This window comes from Panthera onca, chromosome B4 (genome assembly GCF_046562875.1).
Source record: "Panthera onca isolate mPanOnc1 chromosome B4, mPanOnc1 haplotype 2, whole genome shotgun sequence".
Taxonomy (NCBI): Eukaryota; Metazoa; Chordata; class Mammalia; order Carnivora; family Felidae; genus Panthera; species Panthera onca.
Window position 1 is genome coordinate 116,661,741 of NC_138345.1, and position 18,505 is coordinate 116,680,245.

An 18,505-nucleotide genomic window follows, 5' to 3' on the forward strand; every position below is an offset into this window, starting at 1 on the left:
AATCCTCATTCGGGTTGTTGGCACAGGCACTGCAGCTGCGACGGTCGGGGGGTGGGGGGAAGGCGCGCGTTCCCAGCGGATTGGGAAGGCGGTGGCTTCGAGCGCCCGCCCCGGCTCCACCCTCCCTGCCCCGGGCGCGGCCCGCCCACCCGCACCCTCCTCCGCCGGCTAGCCTGCCGCGGCTCGAGCTCCGCGGCCACCCGGAGACCCGCGGCGCGCGGCGACATGGCGGGCGGCCACCGCCTCCTGCTGGAGAACGCGCAGCAAGTGGTGATGGTGTGCGCCCGCGGCGAGCGCTTCCTGGCGCGGGACGCGCTGCACAGCCTGGCCGTGCTGGAGGGCGCCAGCCTGGTGGTGGGCACGTAAGTGGCCGCGCGCTGGGGGGACCGGCTTGGCCCCCTTTCCCTAACTTGTGCGCTCTGGAGGCAACCGGGGAAAAAAAAGCTTTCCGGCATCCAGAGAGCCATTGCAGGCCTGTCTTTTAGGCACCTGTTGCTACCTACCTTGTGTGACAGCTTCCGGTTGCCGTTTGGTGAAAAAACGCTCTCAAGCTGAACCCCACGCCCTCCCTGCCCCCTATCTCCAGATCTTTGGAATCTGCATCTCTGCGGTGGAGTTCTGGGACTAAGTTTTTACAAAACACTCTCCAGCCCTTTGTACACTAAAGCTTGAGCACCACGGAAGACGTTCAGATAGTGATGGTTTGGGGTGATAGGAAGTTAAGATTCAGCTACCAAAAAAAAGAGGACATTTTCAGTTTTCACTAAGCTTCTGTGCTTCCTGCAATGACGTGAGTAAAAGAACAGCCAAAGTTTGGGAGGGTGAGCCTGCAGTGGGAATGGAGTTTGGATGCCTGTTTGAATTGGAGAGCGCCACGGCATCGCGATTGCGCAAGATGGGCTCGGCTCTTATCTGAGGCTGCTTAGGGTTGTGTAAGAGTCCAGCTTTTAGGGACTGTGTGTTTTATTTTTAATTAACAAAGTGATTAAAAAAAAAAACATTCCCAGTGTTATTGCTAAAAATTAGTTAAAAGCATAACAGAACCGCACAGAGGTAGGAATCCAGAGCTAATTGATGGCCGTACTCTCTAGAATCCAGAGGCCCTAGTATCTTGCTCTCCTGTGCACAACCCTCTTTCTCACTCACTTCATCACCCAAGATGGCTGCTACGCCTCTCCTTATGGTGTCCACCTTCCAGATAGTAGGAAATAGGATGAGAAAAAAAATCGTTTTGGTTACAATTTAGTCACATGGGCCACACCCGGCTGATGAGAAACCCATAAATGTAGTCTTCATTCTGGGTGGTCATGTGTTCAGCTAAAATTTAGGAATCTAGCGCTGTGGGGGAAAGGGAACACTGATCTTACCAGACAACTGGCAATCTCTGTACACATGATTTGGCTTTTTGCCTTGCATGTGGCTAGAGTCTTTTTTTTTTTTTTTTCAAAGACACAGATGCAAGTAGGAAATACAACAAATGTTGACTGATACCAAAACACATGGGCAACATAGTTTAAATCATTAGTCAGCTTTTCCACAGTATTTCCCCAAACTTTAGTAATTATTTCTTGATTTTTATTCAGGGATGGGTTTATAAAAGCCATTGGTCGGGCTGATGCTATCCAAACACTGTTTTCTGAAGAAACGTTTGAAGAAAGAATTGACTGTTCTGGGAAATGCATCTTGCCAGGTATTAACCTCTTTTTCAGTAAAGCCCTGCATCCGGTTTTAGTAACATAAAGAAGAGTAGCAGCTTGTTTTAAATAGGGTCTCAAAATAATACTAAAATATAATAGCTACTGTGCATTGAATTTCTACTATTGAATGTCTAAGCTGCTTTACAAACATGTTTTCATCTTGAATCCTTACGACTGCCCTGTAAAGTATCATTATCTATATGTTACACATTAGAAAGCTCCAGTTTAGGGATGAAATATCTTACCCAAGATTGCTGGACAGGTAAAGGGCAAGCTGGGAATCAAACATTCATTCACTTCACTTCTTCCCACTCACATGCTAGAGAGAAACCAGCTGTGGTGTGTTTAGGTTCAAAGGCTGTTGGAAGAACTTTACTAGTCTATTTCATATGGGAGGCAGATAGGGCAAACTGCTGTTTCTAATACCAGAATATACTCTAAATTTACAGAGAGTGTGAAACAACACATCTCTAGGCAGAAAAGTGTGTGTGTGTGTGGGGGGGGGGGGGGGATCCTTAGAGATTTCACTGAAGTTTATTTAAATCTTTAATGCTTGACAACAAAATCAGTTTGTTAACCATCATCTCCTACATAATGTTCTATGGCTTCATGAAATCATCTGAAGCAAGTTTCACAAATTTTGAGTTCTATACAAAACATAGAGGCTAAAATTTACGTTTTAAAAATGTATACTATGTATACCTGATAGAACTTCTACCTTCTGGCTCTTGGGAGTCAGGAACTAAAGTCAGAGTGAAACCTTATGAAAACAAGCAGAAAATAGTAGAACGCAATCTGAATAGAGATTCTTGATTTTAGTCCAATCAGAACTATTTATTAATGAGACTTTTAATCCACAAGGTATTCAAAATATTCTGGAAAGACACACTTTACTGAGTTAGACCTGGATAAACAAACAATCCAAATGATTGCTTTATAGTTTCTCTTCAGTTAAGCTACATTTCTTTTTTTTTTTATTTAAAAAAAATTTTTTTATGTTTATTCATTTTTGAAAGACAGAGACAGAGCACAAGCAGGGTTAGGGCGGAGAGAGAGGGGGACACAGAATCTGAAGCAGGCTCCAGACTCTGAGCTGTCAGCACAGAGCCTGAGGCGGGGCTCGAACCACAGACCGTGAGATCATGACCTGAGCCGAAGTCGGACGCTCAACCGACTGAGCCACCCAGGCGCGCCTACATTTCTTTTTTTGAAGAAAGATTCATATTTCTGATTTCATATTTTTCCTTCTCAAAGTTGGGAGGGATTGTATTCTGTTTTCACACCCACGTTATTCCTTGGTGATACAGTCCTTGGTTTTGCTGAACTAATAGCTATGACATCCTGTTTTAAAACAGGATGCTTAGTGAGCATGGGCTTAGTGGGCAGAAGAAGCTGTGTTTCTTTATTGGATATATGCTGAGTCACCCTCCTCCATTAGAGGCTTCTAGACCGGCCATGCAGAGAGGCTTCCTTCCTCTTGGTGGAGGAAACCATACAAATTCTTCTTCCTCCATCATCCTCCAAGATGGCTGACCATCACCTGCTTTCCCAAGAGTGGTTCGAGATAGTCTGCCTACTGTCTAAGGGCTTTCTATTTCTCAGATTTAAAAATGATTTGATTTATTGGTTACAGGTTTGGTGGATGCACACACACATCCAGTCTGGGCTGGTGAAAGAGTTCACGAGTTTGCAATGAAGGTAACTGCAGTAAATGATGGCACATCAAAATAAGGCACAAATACAGACACGTCTTTTTCTAAAGAGTGGTTAGGCTATCAAGCTTTGCAACAACATATGTCTACATTTCTTTTTAATGGATATTTTTTACTGACCTGGACTATGGAAAATAAATTACAACAAAACTGACTTATAACTGTCCAAATCTTTATACTATGCATAGGGCCAGCAATCTTTAGGTATGATAGTTTTCAAAAAATTTTAGCTGTAGAATCCGTATGTATGTATGTATGTATGTATGTGTGTGTGTGTGTTTTTTGTTTGTTTGTTTTAGACTCCTCCTTTTAAAACAGAGCTGGGCTGCCTTTTTCTACTAGTTTCTCCTCTCTTTCCCTTCCCCCATTTCACCTCTCCACCCCTACTAGCCTTTGGAGGGGCTCCAGGAAACAGTTTGAAATTCACCATTCATTGGTTCCAACTTGGAAAAATATATTGCTAATCATAAAAAATAAAATAAGTCTTGTATTTTTTTTCCCTGAAAAATGAGACTTATTAAGAAATAGAAGGTGTAGTCTGTGTCACAACTCATTAATTAGCCACGGTCAGCCCTCACATCCCTGGTTGGAGCCATTTTCACATTGTTTCTTTCTAATAGATTTTATTTTTTAGAGAAGTTTTAGGTTCATGGCAAAATTGAGTGGGAGGTACAAAGATTTCCCATATACGTCCTGACCCCATACATGCACAGCCTGCCCCATTATCAACATCCCCCACCAGAGTGGTACCTTTGTTACAATTGATGAGCCTACACTGACGCATCATTATTATGCAGAGTCCATAGTTACTAGTGTTCTCTCATGGTGCTGCATGTTCTATGAGTTTGGACAAATGTGTAATGACACGTAACCACCCTTATAGTATCATACAGAGGGGTTTCACTGCCCTAAAGTTTCTCTGTGCTCTGCCTATTCATCCCTTTCCCCGCCAACCCCTGAGAGCCAATAGTCACTGATCTTTTTACTGTTTCCTTAGTGTTGCCTTTTCCAGAATATCATATAGTTGGAATCATACAGTATGTAGCCTTTTCAGACTGGCTTCTTTCACTTAACAGTATGCATTTAAGGTTCTTCCATCTCTTTTCTTCACATTGGTTTTTAAGTGTACATCCTAACAGCTAAGAAATTTCTTCAGATATTGTGTACCTTCTTCAACACATAAGAGCTGTTTTTGTTTTGTTTCGGTTTTGCTTTTGAGAGAGAGAGAGAGAGAGAGAGAGAGACAGAACCAGCAGGGAAGGAGCAGAGAGAGAGGGGGACAGAGGATCCAAAGCAGGCTCTGTGCTGACAGCAGTGAGCCTGATGCAGGGATTGAACTCACAAACTGTGAGATCATGACCTGAGCCGAAGTTGGACGCCTAACCGACTGAGCCACCCAGGCGCCCCACACACTAGAGCTGTTTTTAAGACTTCTTTATTAAAGCACAGAATTTCAGAGCCAAAAAAACAATCCTAGAGATTTGCAGTCCAAACATCTCATTACATAGATGGGGAACGTGAGGCCCAGAAAAGGGATGGCTGTTGAGTGAGTTCACCAGCTCGCCATGGCAGAACCCAGATGAAAAACTCTGACAGGGGGATCCCAGGTTGGCATACTTTGTTTGCACCACACTTCTTGCTGCCTAGAGTAACTGGAGCCCAGTGGGATCCCAGGAAGAGCTTCTCTGCTTGAGTTACAGAGGTCAGGCCCCAAACTCTAGTGGCCAGATACTGAGAGGTGGAAACCCCCCTGGGTCTCTTTAGTAGATGTTTGGAATAGCTGCAGTGGGGTTCCCAAATTGTCTAAGCTTTGTTTTCTCATCCATAGATGCTACGGATAGACAGAGTCTTAGCTGGCACACATTGGGGCCAACTGGGTTATTAACATACTGAAATACTCGTGGGCTGGTTGGTAAATTGTTGCTGCTGCCTGAGATTGGAAGTGCTCCCCACCACATCTCCCATTTCTGCCACCCCAGTCCTTCCTGAGGTACCCATGTTCCTTCGGCCCCCCCATCACCCGGGCAGAGTAGGGGCTTCCACGGCTATGTGTCCCAGCATCCTTTCCCATCTGCCGGTGTCCCTGACATATCAGTTGTTAAATTATTTTGAATATCACCCCTGGAGGTAGGCTCTGTGGACCTGCCTGCAACCTCGTGCCTGTGCCCGGCCTAAGGGTGAGCCCTGTGTTCAGTTGGCAGGAGCCACGTACATGGAAATTCACCAGGCTGGAGGAGGCATCAACTTCACTGTGGAGCACACGCGCCAAGCCTCAGAGGAGGAGCTATTCTGCTCCTTTCAGCAGCGGTTGCAGTGCATGATGAGGGCGGGGACCACACTGGTGGAGTGCAAGAGCGGATACGGCCTCAACCTGGAGACGGAGCTCAAGATGCTGCGTGTGATTGAGCGCGCTCGGCGCCAGGGGCCCATCGGCATCTCGGCCACTTACTGTGGGGCTCACTCAGTGCCAAAGTAACCTCAACCTGGGGCACCCAGCTTTGATCTGGGGCACTGACAACAGAGAAGGAAGGGGGCAGGTGGTGCCTCAGTGGGGATACATTCTCATGGGAGTGGAGGTGAATCCACGCTTTAGTTCTTGCAGAAGAGTCCGGTAGAAGCCATTAGAGAGGTGTTCTGATTCTAATAGACATCTCATGCTGGTGGTTTTAGGAAGGCGATCCCCACCGGACCTATCAGTTTGCTAGTCCCTTAATGATGAAGGAGGAAGAGATGTTCAAAACTCTTTCGGTTAACAAAAAGCAATGCCCCCCACCCCTTATAGATCCTTTAAAATGACAGGTGCTACTTTAAATAGTTGCCTGTGACAGCATAATCACACATTACAGATTCAGAGAAACACTCTGTAGGAGATAGATCACATCTGTAAGGCAAGAAGACTCAGAATGGTTTTTAATTTTGTTCATCTGTTTACTTGTTTAGCACCAAACATGTTTGTTTTCTTGTAGTAAACGTTTTTTTAGCTTTCCCTTTATCCAAAAAGTTTCTCCTATATGGCTTTACTGTAGAGAATTATGTCCCTTTCTGCCTTTGTACTTTATCTGTCCTGAAATTTCTAGACCCAAAAGCCCGCAGTTCTAGAACTAAAAGGTCCAAAGAAATCCAGGACTTGACAATTAACAGGGCAAAGTCTCAGTGCAGTTTTGAGTTTTGATAATGTAGATACATAAGTGCCACAGGCTTGCAGAAATTATTTGAAAGTTTAATAATTTATATATTTTTACATTTATTCACTTTTGTGTATTTGAAAAACAAGTTTAATGTGAATTTTTGGTTTATCATTTTTAACCAGAGAAAATTTAAAAATTAACATTAAATTTATTATTTAAAATTCACAGAACTAATTAAGTTGAAACATAAATACTTAATATTTCCAATGATGTTTTTGTATGTGTTTAGCATTTCTACTTCTGAGGTTATTATTAAAGCTTAAAACTGCACTAAAACTTTTGGGACATCTGTCTACAGAAAATGGATTTTTTATTTTTCCCCAAATGGAACATAAGGTGGATGAAAGGCAGTGTAACATGGTAGAGAAGTCTCAGGCTTTGGAGCCATACCAGACCTGGGTTTGAATCCAGCTTGGCTACTTTCCCACTGGGTGATTTTGAGGGCATCACTTAACTCTTTTGAGAATTGGTAAAGCAGTGAGAGAACACACTATCTATATGATTGTCTTGAGAATTGGAAACAATATACGTAAGTGCCTGTCTCCTCATGGTCCACCTCTGTCTTCCTACCAAAATGGTTTTTGTGGAACAAGAGACTTTTATGTTCCAAATATAGGGCTAAAGTGTAAAAAATTTTTAAATGTTTTTTTATTCTCTTTTGAGAGACAGAGAGTGAGCAGAGGAGGGGCAGAGAGAGAGGGAGACACAGAATCTGAATCAGGCTCCAGGCTCTGAGCTGTCAGCACAGAGCCCGATAAGGGGCTCGAACCCACAGACTGTGAGATGATGACCTGAGACAAAGTCAGACGCTTAACCAACTAAGCCACCCAGGTACCCCATATAGTGCTAAAGTTTTACGGAATGTTCTCCATCTGCTAGTGAGTCTCTGAGGTCTACATCTTGATCCCCAAAGATACATACAGCCTGAGCCTCAGAGTATGCCAAATGACGGCTAAATAGCATGTCCAAAGTTGTGTAGCCAGCAAATAGTAGAGCTCTGTGTCTGTCTGACTTCAGAAGCCCAGCCCTTTCTAATATATAACTATTTCAGAATCTTAGAATTTCAGGGCCTCTCATGATCCTCTTTCCTCGTGGTTCCAAATGGTGAGATAGGAAGCCTTAGGCTGATGCTTCTAGAAATAGTGTGGAAGAAGAAAATGGCAGAGTGATTGCTAGGGCCCAGGTAGGGGGCCCTGCAGGTGCTTGTCAGGGAAGCATCCAGGATGCTCTCTAAGTGTCTTCGAAAAGAGTGTTTAGTTTCTCAGGCAGGGAGCCTTGCTGGCATTCTCAAAGGCAACATGGCTGAACCAGAATGGATGAGCCATTTGAGTCTCTGTGTCCAGGGTCTGTGTGTACAGAAATCTCGTCAATATCGCTGCTATAGCCCAATTGTTAAGACTCCTGAGTTATAGCTTTAATTATTTGTCTATCTTAGGGTCATTTGCCTACAGTTTGTCAGGTTCTTCAAGTGCCAGAAAAGCCTTTCTTCAATTAAAAAAATTGTTTTTCCCATGTAATCTCATTTTCTTCCCTCAGAGGAAAGACTGCTACAGAAGCTGCTGATGAAATCATCAATAACCACCTCCCAAAGCTGAAGGAGCTTGGCAGCCGTGGGGAAATACACGTGGACAATATAGATGTGTTCTGTGAGAAAGGCGTCTTTGATCTCAATTCCACCAGAAGGATTCTTCAAAGTGGAAAAGATCTAGGATTACAGATTAACTTTCATGGGGATGAACTCCATCCTATGAAGGCTGCTGAGGTGTGGTTGACCTTTGGCTTTTCCTTTGTCAAGACTCGTGCGGTGGAAAACTTCCTTAGTTTGTTCAGAGTTAGGAATAGCCTTTCGAAAAGATAGAGAATGGGAGAACTCGTTTGAACAATGCGAGGGCCGGTCTGGTTGAGACTTGGAATCGCTGACCTCTATTAGAAATTTACTTTTTTGCCGGCCATTTACTTTTATTATCACCTGCTGGTGGTATTAGTAGGAAGAGAAGTACCTTTGTGATCTTGTTTATCAAATTCAGAACATAGCTTGGTTGGAACACAAAGCTACACTGGCAGAGTCTACTAAGTTCACATGTGGCTTCCAGGGGTTTTCTGTGGCAGCTTCCAGGTGAATGTTGGTGGAGTGCCCCATTAGTAGTCACCGGATGATTTTCTGATCTGCATGTCTTGCTCAGATTCATTTATTCATGCTTTTAACAAATATTTGAGTGTGTGCCAGGCACTGTCCTAGGCAATGAGAATTCAGCAGTGAATAAAACAGACAAAATTCCCTCAGTTGTGAATCTAGATGTCACTCCTCTAAACCCTGGAGCAAAATAAATAACTGCCGTTGGGGCAAAAATACAGATGTGGATACTCCACATGTGTCTCAATGACAGCACATGTAATGTGATCTCTTAATATCACTTCCAAATCTTGTCCCATGTTTCCTGCCCAGTGGATGACCCCATTTACCTATGTATTGCCTAAGCCAAAAACTTGGACATCACTTGGTCTCCTCCCCACCTTACCTGTCACATTTCAACCAATCTGCAAAAGCTCCCAGTTTATTTCCTGAATATCTCTCGGTTTACTTCTCTTCACCCTACTGCCTAGTTCAAACCACCATCAGCTCTCAGCTCCCGCAACAGCTTTTCTCCTTGCATCCACACTTCCTGCACTTCAATTCATTCCTTTAATCCATTCCCTACAGTGCATCGTATTTTCCTCTCTGTTGCTGAAAACCCCTGCAAGGCTCACCAGTGCTGGCAGGATGAATCCCAAACTCAGCACATGTAGACTTACCAGGATCCAGCTCTCGCTCACCTCCCATCTTCCCCTTTCTCTGCCCTCTTTACCATGAGCCAACCACAGTAAATAGTTTTAGTATACCTAATACCCCATGCCTCTGGATATGCTTTCTCTAATCTGAGTGTCCTTTGTCTGGCTCACTCTAACTCCCCTCCATGTTTCATCTTAGCTACCACTTCTCTGGGACCTTCCCAGAGCTCTCCAAAAATGGGTTATAGTCCCTCCGTATGCTTGTCCCACTGTGTTCAAATTGCCTCTGTGATCCCTACTGGACCGTAAACACACTGAGGACTGTACCCACACCTTCACAGCCCTATCCCTGAGGGTTAGCACAATACCTGGCATACAGATGGCCTTTAGAGAGTAAATATTTGTTGAATGTTGAATGAATGTGAACTAGGTGGTCAACAAGATACTCTTGGTCATAGAGAGTGACTGGCCAGTTAAATCAATAGAGGTCAGTATCCAGGATGAACAAATCAAGTTTGGAAAAGTGAAGGTGATTCCAAAGTTGGAAAGAAACTCCCCCTGGGGAGCAAAGTCTGTCTATGGAACATTGGACTCTCCAGAAGCCCAAACCAAAATGTTATTAGACCTGAGCTCCTACTGATGTGGGGCCGGCTCTTTCCTGCCCTGGTGTGGGCATCGCTGCCTCCCTGGGCCATGGTGTAATGTCAAAAATTAGTCTACTTTCCTTGCCTTGGAGTGCTTACCATATCACCTTTCAGACTGGGGCAGTGTGTGTGTGTGTGTGTGTGTGTGTGTAAGGGGAGGGATATGTCAAGCTGAGAAGAAACCCACTTTAATGCCATGTTCTCATTATTACTATAAGATTACCTCCTCTTGGTATTCCTCTGACAATCAAGCCCAGACTTTTCACCTGGAGAGACATCAAGCTCAAGTAGATATTCTCGAATTATACATACAATTCCATTTTTAACGTTTGTTTTCTTAATTGATCTTTTTTCACTGAGTGCAATGCAATCCAATATACCTTTCTTTATGGTGTTTTTATGATGCTAAAAGAATCAGATTTTATTACCAATGTCACTCAATGTTCTATTCTGATCCATAAGATTCATGAAGTTTTCTTTTTTAGCAAATGCCTGAAGAATATCAGTAAGCCCTTATGTTTAAGAATAGTTTTTAAAGTAGCACACTAGCTCATTTTCAAGTGAATGTCCTTGACAAAGCCTTTACCCTTTTGGGGGCTTCTGTTTTCAAGAGGCAGTTGCCAAGAAATTTTCATAATAGAGTGCTGTTTATTTTTGCAGGGAAAACAATGTTCTGGCACTTTGTTGATTATTGTTGTTGGTGGTGAAACCTTTCTCTCTCTGCCCATTCTGCTTAGCTGGGAGCTGAGCTGGGAGCTCAGGCGATCAGTCACTTGGAAGAAGTGAGCGATGAAGGCATCGCTGCCATGGCAACGGCCAGGAGCTCCGCTGTCCTCCTGCCCACCACCGCCTACATGCTGAGGTGAGCTGCCCGTGCAAGCTTTGAGGATGCAGACCGAGATGCCTAAATAGTATTTCATTGCCCTTCCAAATTCCTGAAAAATGCAGATCAGGAAAACTGAGCCCATGGGAGATGCCAATTCTGGAGTCATGTACAGAGATGCATTATTCTGAGGAAAGAGCTTGGACCCAAATGGCGTTTGAGTGGTGGGATTATTGGGAAGAGTGGAGCTTTCTCATTCTTTTTTTCCCTCCTTTTTGGGATTTTCCAATTAAAAATCATGCATCACTTTTATCATTAGAAAACAATGTAATGGACTTTCTACTTAAAAAACATGCATAAGATGTTAGAGATATTTAGCAATATTCAGAATCTGAAGGAGCTGTTTTCTAAGAGGATGCAAGTAGGTACCACAATCTTCACAAATCCCGGAGGTGGGAGGAAAAAGGAGATGTCTAAGTGTATTTTGTGAAATCTTCCCAGGAATTTTGCTGTTTGCCCTCTATGGATTGAATGCACCTAGTCCATAGTTCATCTTCATGACTGCCGTTTCGGACACTGGACCGTGTCTGGAGGCAGTTTGGGTTGTCATGACTAGGGGGCGCTGCTGGCATCTAGTGAGTAGAGGCCAGGGATGCACCTAAACATCCCCACAGTGCACAGAGCAGCCTCCCATCACAGAGAGTTGTCCTGCCCAAGAATTACCCAGCCACAATATGAACTGTGCTGGGATTGGGACACTCGGCCTTAGCGATTGAAAAGCCAGGCTTTGAGTAACCTTTATAAGAGAAAAGAAAGGAATATTGCAGTGCTTTTCTCAAATACAGTATGATTTATACACATATGTTAATATTATACATTTCTCTTATTATTACTATTCTCTTAATGTAAAGAGTAGACATAATGTAGATTACGACCAGGAAATATCAATCAGTAACCGTCCTTGGTATCTTGGCATTTACAGCAAGTCTCAGCAATCATCAACCGAAGTCATCAATCAATACTTAATCTGGTTAATTTTCCATCAACCAAGGAACACTTTTAACTCACTTTGAATCTCTTAAGATGGAGCGAAACTCTGACACTTGAAGTATGAAGGGCAGCTCAGCAATAAAAGTCAGAGCTTTGTCCCGCTGCCAGAGGGGGCTGCCATCTGTGGTCACCGCAAGATGGGTTGGTCACGCAGTTTGGACAACAGGAAGAATCACAGACAAGGCCACACTTTTCTCTCTGGCTTCTCTGTTCTGGAATTTTTCTGATCTCTCCAACAGGAGCAATTTGCAGGGCTCCCTGCCATGCCCTGAATTCTCCCTCCTTTTTTTTCCCCCTCTATATGCTTATTTATTTTGAGAGAGAGAGACAGAGAGAGAGAGAGAGAGAGAGCGCGCACAAGTGGGGGAGGGGGGTGGAGAGAGAGGGGGATGCCATAATTCTCTCTCTTTTTTTCTCTCCAAATGTTTGTTTATTTTTGAGAGAGAGGGAGGGGGTGGGGAGAGAATGTGCACAAGCGGGATAGGGGCAGAGAGAGATGGGGACAGAGGATCTGAAGCGGGCTCTGTGCTGACAGCAGAGAGCTTGATGTGAGGCTTGAACTCATGAGCCATGAGATCACGAACTGAACCGAGGTCAGACGCTCAACCAACTGAGCCACCCCGGTGCCCCTGCCCTGAATTCTCTTGACTCTCATTTCCAGAGTAACAGTTGCCTTATGCTACTCAAGGACTTGCTGTAATCATTATTTTATGCATCTTTGTGTGTACTGTTTAAATTTATTCCGGATACATTCACCTTAGTTTTTCTGGCACTCCCTTGAGACTTCTACAGCCTCACTTTTGCTTTTTCTTTTTTTCTTTTTTTACCTCCTGAAGTATTTCTGGAAGGGGAGGGGAGGCCATCAGAATGAACCGTGGGGAAATTTTAAGCTCTACCTTTCCTCACCCTTATCTCTGCTTCACCCACCTCCTCTCATATATTATCTTAGTTGAGGAACATTATCCCAGGTCGTCCTGCAGATTGTCAGTCATAGACTGTGAATGTTTCAAGGACCTCAGTCTTGGCCAGTAAAACCTGTAGACTCTCAGCACAACCGATTTTATCTGTCTTCCTCCCCCCAACACTGTGAGCCTGAGTAAATACTAGCGTAGAGTCTGATAGCTCAAGACTGCATCCCTAGGATGACCCGTGCCCCTTAATAAAGTGCCTGCCTGAGAAAGCCCAACCTGACAGGGGAATTAAGTGTTTGTCCCAACAAAACCAGGCGACAGGAAGCTGGACCCCTGGACTTCCTCTTACAGCAGTAACTTTACAAAGCTTGCAATTGTAAATTCTTTCTCTGCTCCTTTTTTTTTTAATTAAAATTTTTTTTTAATCTTTATTTATTTTTGAGAGAGAGAGAGAGAGAGAGAGAGAGAGAGACAGAGCGAGCAGGGAGGAACAGAGAGAGAGGGAGACACAGAATCCAAAGCAGGCTCCAGGCTCCGAGCTGTCAGTACAGAGCCCGACGTGGGGCTCAAACTCACCAACCATGAGATCATGACTTGAGCCAAAGTCGGACGTTCAACTGACTGAGCCATGCAGGTGCCCCTTTCTCTGCTCCTTTGAGATATAAATCTTCCACCACCCAAGCAGGATTGTCTCCTCAAGGACCTTAGAGCCCTCTCTTCAAAAGGCAAACATTCTGGAAGACAACTCTGTCCCTAGTTCCCAGCCTGGTGGGTACACTGCACCAGCTTATGCCCCTCCCTCTTTTTGTAAAGGTAGTGAAGTTTGTTTCTCCTCCAGAGAACAAACCAGTGCCCGTGAACAAACGCAGATCATACTGGCCCATCTCTCGTGCTTTTAGAAAATTTTCACTTCCCTGACTCTACTCAACTCCCTCTGCCCCTTCTTCCTCCTGATCTCCTCGTTCTTTCTTAAAACACCCAGTTAGCACTGCACAGATCAAAACAGTCCAGTCCACATAGGACTCTTTTCCCTTCTGCAATTGTTATTACTGAATACAGTTTGTCTTCAGCATTTTAACTAGTGTTTGGCTCTGTTTATCTCTGACATAACTTTTGTGTCATGTCCTGAAGAATAAATAATATTGTGCCAAGGAGGTCAGGGAGACATGTACCCTAGGAAGAAGCACAAATATTTTACATATTAGATTCTTGGGCCTTCAGGATTTTAAAGGGCCACAAAAAATGTTCAAGACCCTTCCCCCCACCCCCTGCGCAAGGAGGGAGAGAAATATGAATAAAAAATTGCGAAATTGAAGTTAATAGAAATAACATTTTTTAAAACTTCATTGTTTATATTTGGGAGTCAAAAAAAAGTTTGTTACATTTGAAAAAATTTAAGTTGTATTTTTCTTCCTTAGCAGAAATCTCTGGGTGTATATAAAGATTGCCAAAATAGGGGCACCTGGGTGGCTCAGTTTAAGTGCCGCCTCTTGATCTCAGCTCAGGTCACGATCTCAGGGGTTCGTGAATTCGATCCCCATATAGCGGCTCTGTGCTAACAGCGTGGAGGCTGATTGGGATTCTCTCTCTCTGCCCCTCCCCTGCTTGCATGCATGTGTGCTCCCTCTGTCTCTTTCTTTCTCTCTCTCTCTCTAAGTGAATAAATAAACATTCAAAAAATTGCCAAAATGAACACTCCCAAATTAAAGAAGTTAAGCATAGCCAAGTCATTTCAAAAGCAGAATGATAAAAGTCAGAAGTCCTAGGCTTCCACATCACCATTAATCACTTAACCTTGAGTTTCTGTTTCTTCTTCCAGAACACAAAGGGGTTGGATATCTTAAGTCTGCTTCCATTCTGAACATCTAGTCTGCAGAAGCTCCACTTCCAGAGACTGACATCTTTTTTTTTTTTTTTTTTTCCTTTTTCCCCCTTGTCTTAGACTGAAGCAACCTCGGGCTAGGAAGATGTTAGATGAAGGGGTAATCGTTGCTCTGGGCAGTGATTTCAACCCTAACGCATATTGCCTTTCAATGGTAATTATTTTTAATGTGCCTTTCTGAGCAGAGAATCGGTCTTCCACCAAGTGTATAAATAATTTAAAACTAGTTCACTAACTGCTAAAATGTTCCAAAGATCTAAAAAATATTTTCCTGTGAAACAAGAAAAAAAGTGTAGACGACAGAATAATTGGATATTTCTGCCCCACATAAATGCCTCTAGGCATAGAGAGGGGAGAGAAAGTTCTACCTGCATAATTTTTTGATTCCGCCTTGGGCGTTGTGGTTTGACAATAGCTTATTCCTGTCTTGGAGGTTAGCACAAGCTCAAAGAAGTTTTAGTGAGTGAGTGTGGAGGGGAGCTTAGTGGTCTTGAAAAGTTGTGAATAAATACTCCATACGTGGCGGAGGTGGGGGTGGGAAATCTGTATTAATAAAGGGATCTTCTCCAAAGCATAAGAATCTTTACATGTGAATTATAACTTTTCTCATACTAGTTTAGCCAGTTCCTCTTATATATTTAATTTCCATTATTGGTTGTGCTGCGTTGAGAAATGTCCAGGTAGAAGTTGCCATTTTGTTACTTTCCTCTAACACTGTTCTTTCTTGCCTTAGCCAATGGTCATGCATCTGGCCTGTGTGAACATGAGAATGTCCATGCCTGAGGCCTTGGCGGCTGCCACTATCAATGCAGCTTATGCGCTGGGAAAATCTCACACACATGGATCTCTGGAAGTTGGTAAGCAGGGAGATCTCATTATCATCAATTCGTCCAGGTGAGTGCTCTCCCAACTGAACTAGTTTCTTTTATGCCCGTTGTAATATATAGACTGGGATTAAATGCCTTTTCTGCTAATTATTAGCATCAGGCTCTGTGTAGGCTCGGATGCCCCCCAATCTCCTTTATCATCATCCCTTTCTAACCAGAAAGTCTGCCTACAGATCCTAAACCACACAGAGGAGACCAGATTGTCCAGTGTTTTCATCTGTCTTACATCTTTCATAGATCTTCAGGTTTTTGTTCTGTTGACCTGGACTTGGGACTTGTGCCCCCCAGCACAAGTTTTTCTGCTGGAGTTCTGACCGATGCTTGTGCTGGGCACGCATGTCCCAACTCTGGCTCGTCACCCTGGTTCTGATTCATTACCTCTCTGGCGTCTTCTCACTCCTACCAGATCCCCAAAGGCTTAAGTTTTCCCGCTCCTGGTTACTCACCCACAGCCTGCTGCTAATTGGGCCCCCAGTGTGACAACTGAGTCTTACTTTTCTGTCTTAAAGTTGTTAATCCTATGGCTCCTTGACCCTAGCCAGCCTATTGCAGTCCTTGGACTTCGTGTTCGACAGAAGAAAGAGGCTCTGTAATTCTACTCCTCACTCTCTCTATTGAAAATAATACTGATGTTACTTTTTGTACATCACTTAATAGGATCAAATATGTTAAGATCAAATACTTAAATAACATCATTAAACCGTATTTAAGTCGTAGACCGGTTATCATGTAATCTATTTTTTATAAAAGCCCAAATATCAATGACAAAGTATGAAGAAATTTTGAGAGAATGTATTTTTAAATTAGCATTTATTGACAAAGGGATAATTTTGGCTTGCATACATTAAAGTACGTTTGATTTCTTTCTAGATGGGAGCATTTGATTTACCAGTTTGGAGGCCATCACGAATTAATTGAATATGTTATAGCTAAAGGAAAAGTCATCTACAAAAAATGAAAGATCTGAAAGGAAAGAGAAGACTCTTCGACTGTATAAGTCAATGCAGTTGCAGTAAAAGTTAAAATACCATAGTAATTTACCAGGGTGATGTCAGATATATTTCAGTGCTTTGTTAATCCACTTGAAAAAACCAAGAGATAAATTTATTTTCTTTTAACATGTGTACCTGGACATATAAATAGGTAAATCAATTGGATCATAATCTTATAACATTAAATCATCTCACAGAGATTTGTTACAAATATTTTGAAGATTAATATGATGGAGTATCACCAGAATGCCTTTGTGGGGAAAGCAGGTTGGCAATTAGGTAGACATGGCTTGGAAATCCCATTTTATTTCTGCTTTTCAAGTTTCAGTTTTTAAACTACATTTAGTGAAAATTAGGGGATGGTGAGAAATCCAAGTGATATGCCTCAAACTAAGCACGTGTAGTCTTCTATAATAGGCTAGTCCTGGGGCGCCTGGGTGGCTCAGTCGGTTGAGCCTCCGACTTCGGCTCAGGTCATGATCTCGCGGTCCGTGAGTTCGAGCCCCGCGTCGGGCTCTGTGCTGACCGCTCAGAGCCTGGAGCCTGTTTCAGATTCTGTGTCTCCCTCTCTCTCTGACCCTCCCCCGTTCATGCTCTGTCTCTCTCTGTCTCAAAAATAAATAAACGTTAAAAAAAAAATAAAAAAAAAATAGGCTAGTCCTTTCCCCACATAGTTTGTCTTTACAGATGTTCTTTGAATGAATTAGTGTCTCCTATGGGAGGGTGTCCCTATATTTCTAATTTCTTCTCAATTCTAACAATAGAGCTGCACAACAGATTTCAAGGCTTGTCATTTTATACATGGGTACAGGGGCCTTCCTCGAAAGGATGCATTTTGACCAAATCCATTAATGTGACTTTTAAAAGTCATTTTTAAGTTTTTGATTGTTCACATTACAAATGTGTAACAAAATTTTTGTAGCTCTCAATAAATTTTGCAGTCACTATTATTGTTGTTTCCAGCCCTGGAAGTAGATCAGTGGTATTATCTATTGCAGCTATTTGGGAGATGAACAAATTACATAATTACACATAAAGAAATAGTGGATGACTATATAAATCGGTGTTTCTAAAGCCCTATGAGTTTACTTGAAATATTTAATTTTTTAATTTATTTTAATTTATTTTTTTTATTTAAGAGAGAGTGCACCAGTGCGCATGAGCCGGAGTGGGGCGGGGGGGGGGGGGGGGCGGTGCGGAGGAGGAGAGCGAGAATCTCAAGCAGGCTGAGATTCAAGCACCCTTCGAGCACAGGCTCAGTGTGGAGTCTGACACAGGCTCCATCCCACAACCCTGAGATCATGGCTTGAGTTGAAATCAAGAGTCAAATGCTCAACCGACTGAGCCACCCAGGTGCCCCAACTTGAAATCTTTTTAAATGTTTGATCATCCTTATAATCACAACTGCATTATTAAACTTTGTCCTATTTATGAATAAATGATTTGAGAAGTAAATGTTAACCAAATTATCACCCATTTCAGGTTAATAAAGCCTGAATCAATGAGGCTTTACTGTATTCCATATATATTGAGCCAAAATACCCCTTGTTGGGAGGTTATGGGTAACATTGCACATTACTGTCGCTCCCTGATAGCATGGGGTCTTTGGAGCATTGTCCTTCATATGCTTGGTGAAGGAGTTTGAGGAGGTGTGGGAGATGGATGGTTGCTGTGGGTGATGCCTCCCCAATGACCAAGCACCTGCTCAGCAGTCGGAGTTTGGGATGCAGGCGATAGATATAAAGGCCAAAACTAAAGACTAGGTGTGTTTAGCACAGAAGTATATCTTTACGCCTATGGAATAAGAAGGAGAAGTGCACCCTATTTTCCCTCTAGGAGGCATTCACTTTAAACAAATAGCATTAATGTCTTTTTAAAATGAAAGAGAAGAGGATACCCACCCAGAACCGCCTTAGTCCTCCCGGACCAGTGTCCTGTAAGCCCTAGCAA

General features: G+C 43.2%; 1 protein-coding gene across 1 annotated transcript; it reads left to right on the forward strand.

The window, feature by feature from the left end:
• Positions 1-127: 127 nt before the first annotated feature.
• Positions 128-16,681, forward strand: AMDHD1 (amidohydrolase domain containing 1). Its single transcript, XM_060656711.3, has 9 exons — positions 128-362; positions 1,584-1,690; positions 3,331-3,395; positions 5,604-5,881; positions 8,134-8,359; positions 10,748-10,872; positions 14,737-14,830; positions 15,410-15,570; positions 16,434-16,681. The coding sequence occupies exons 1-9, from the start codon at positions 226-228 to the stop codon at positions 16,519-16,521; spliced, it is 1,281 nt and encodes a 426-aa protein (XP_060512694.2). The 5' UTR covers positions 128-225; the 3' UTR covers positions 16,522-16,681.
• The last annotated feature ends 1,824 nt before the right edge of the window (positions 16,682-18,505 follow it).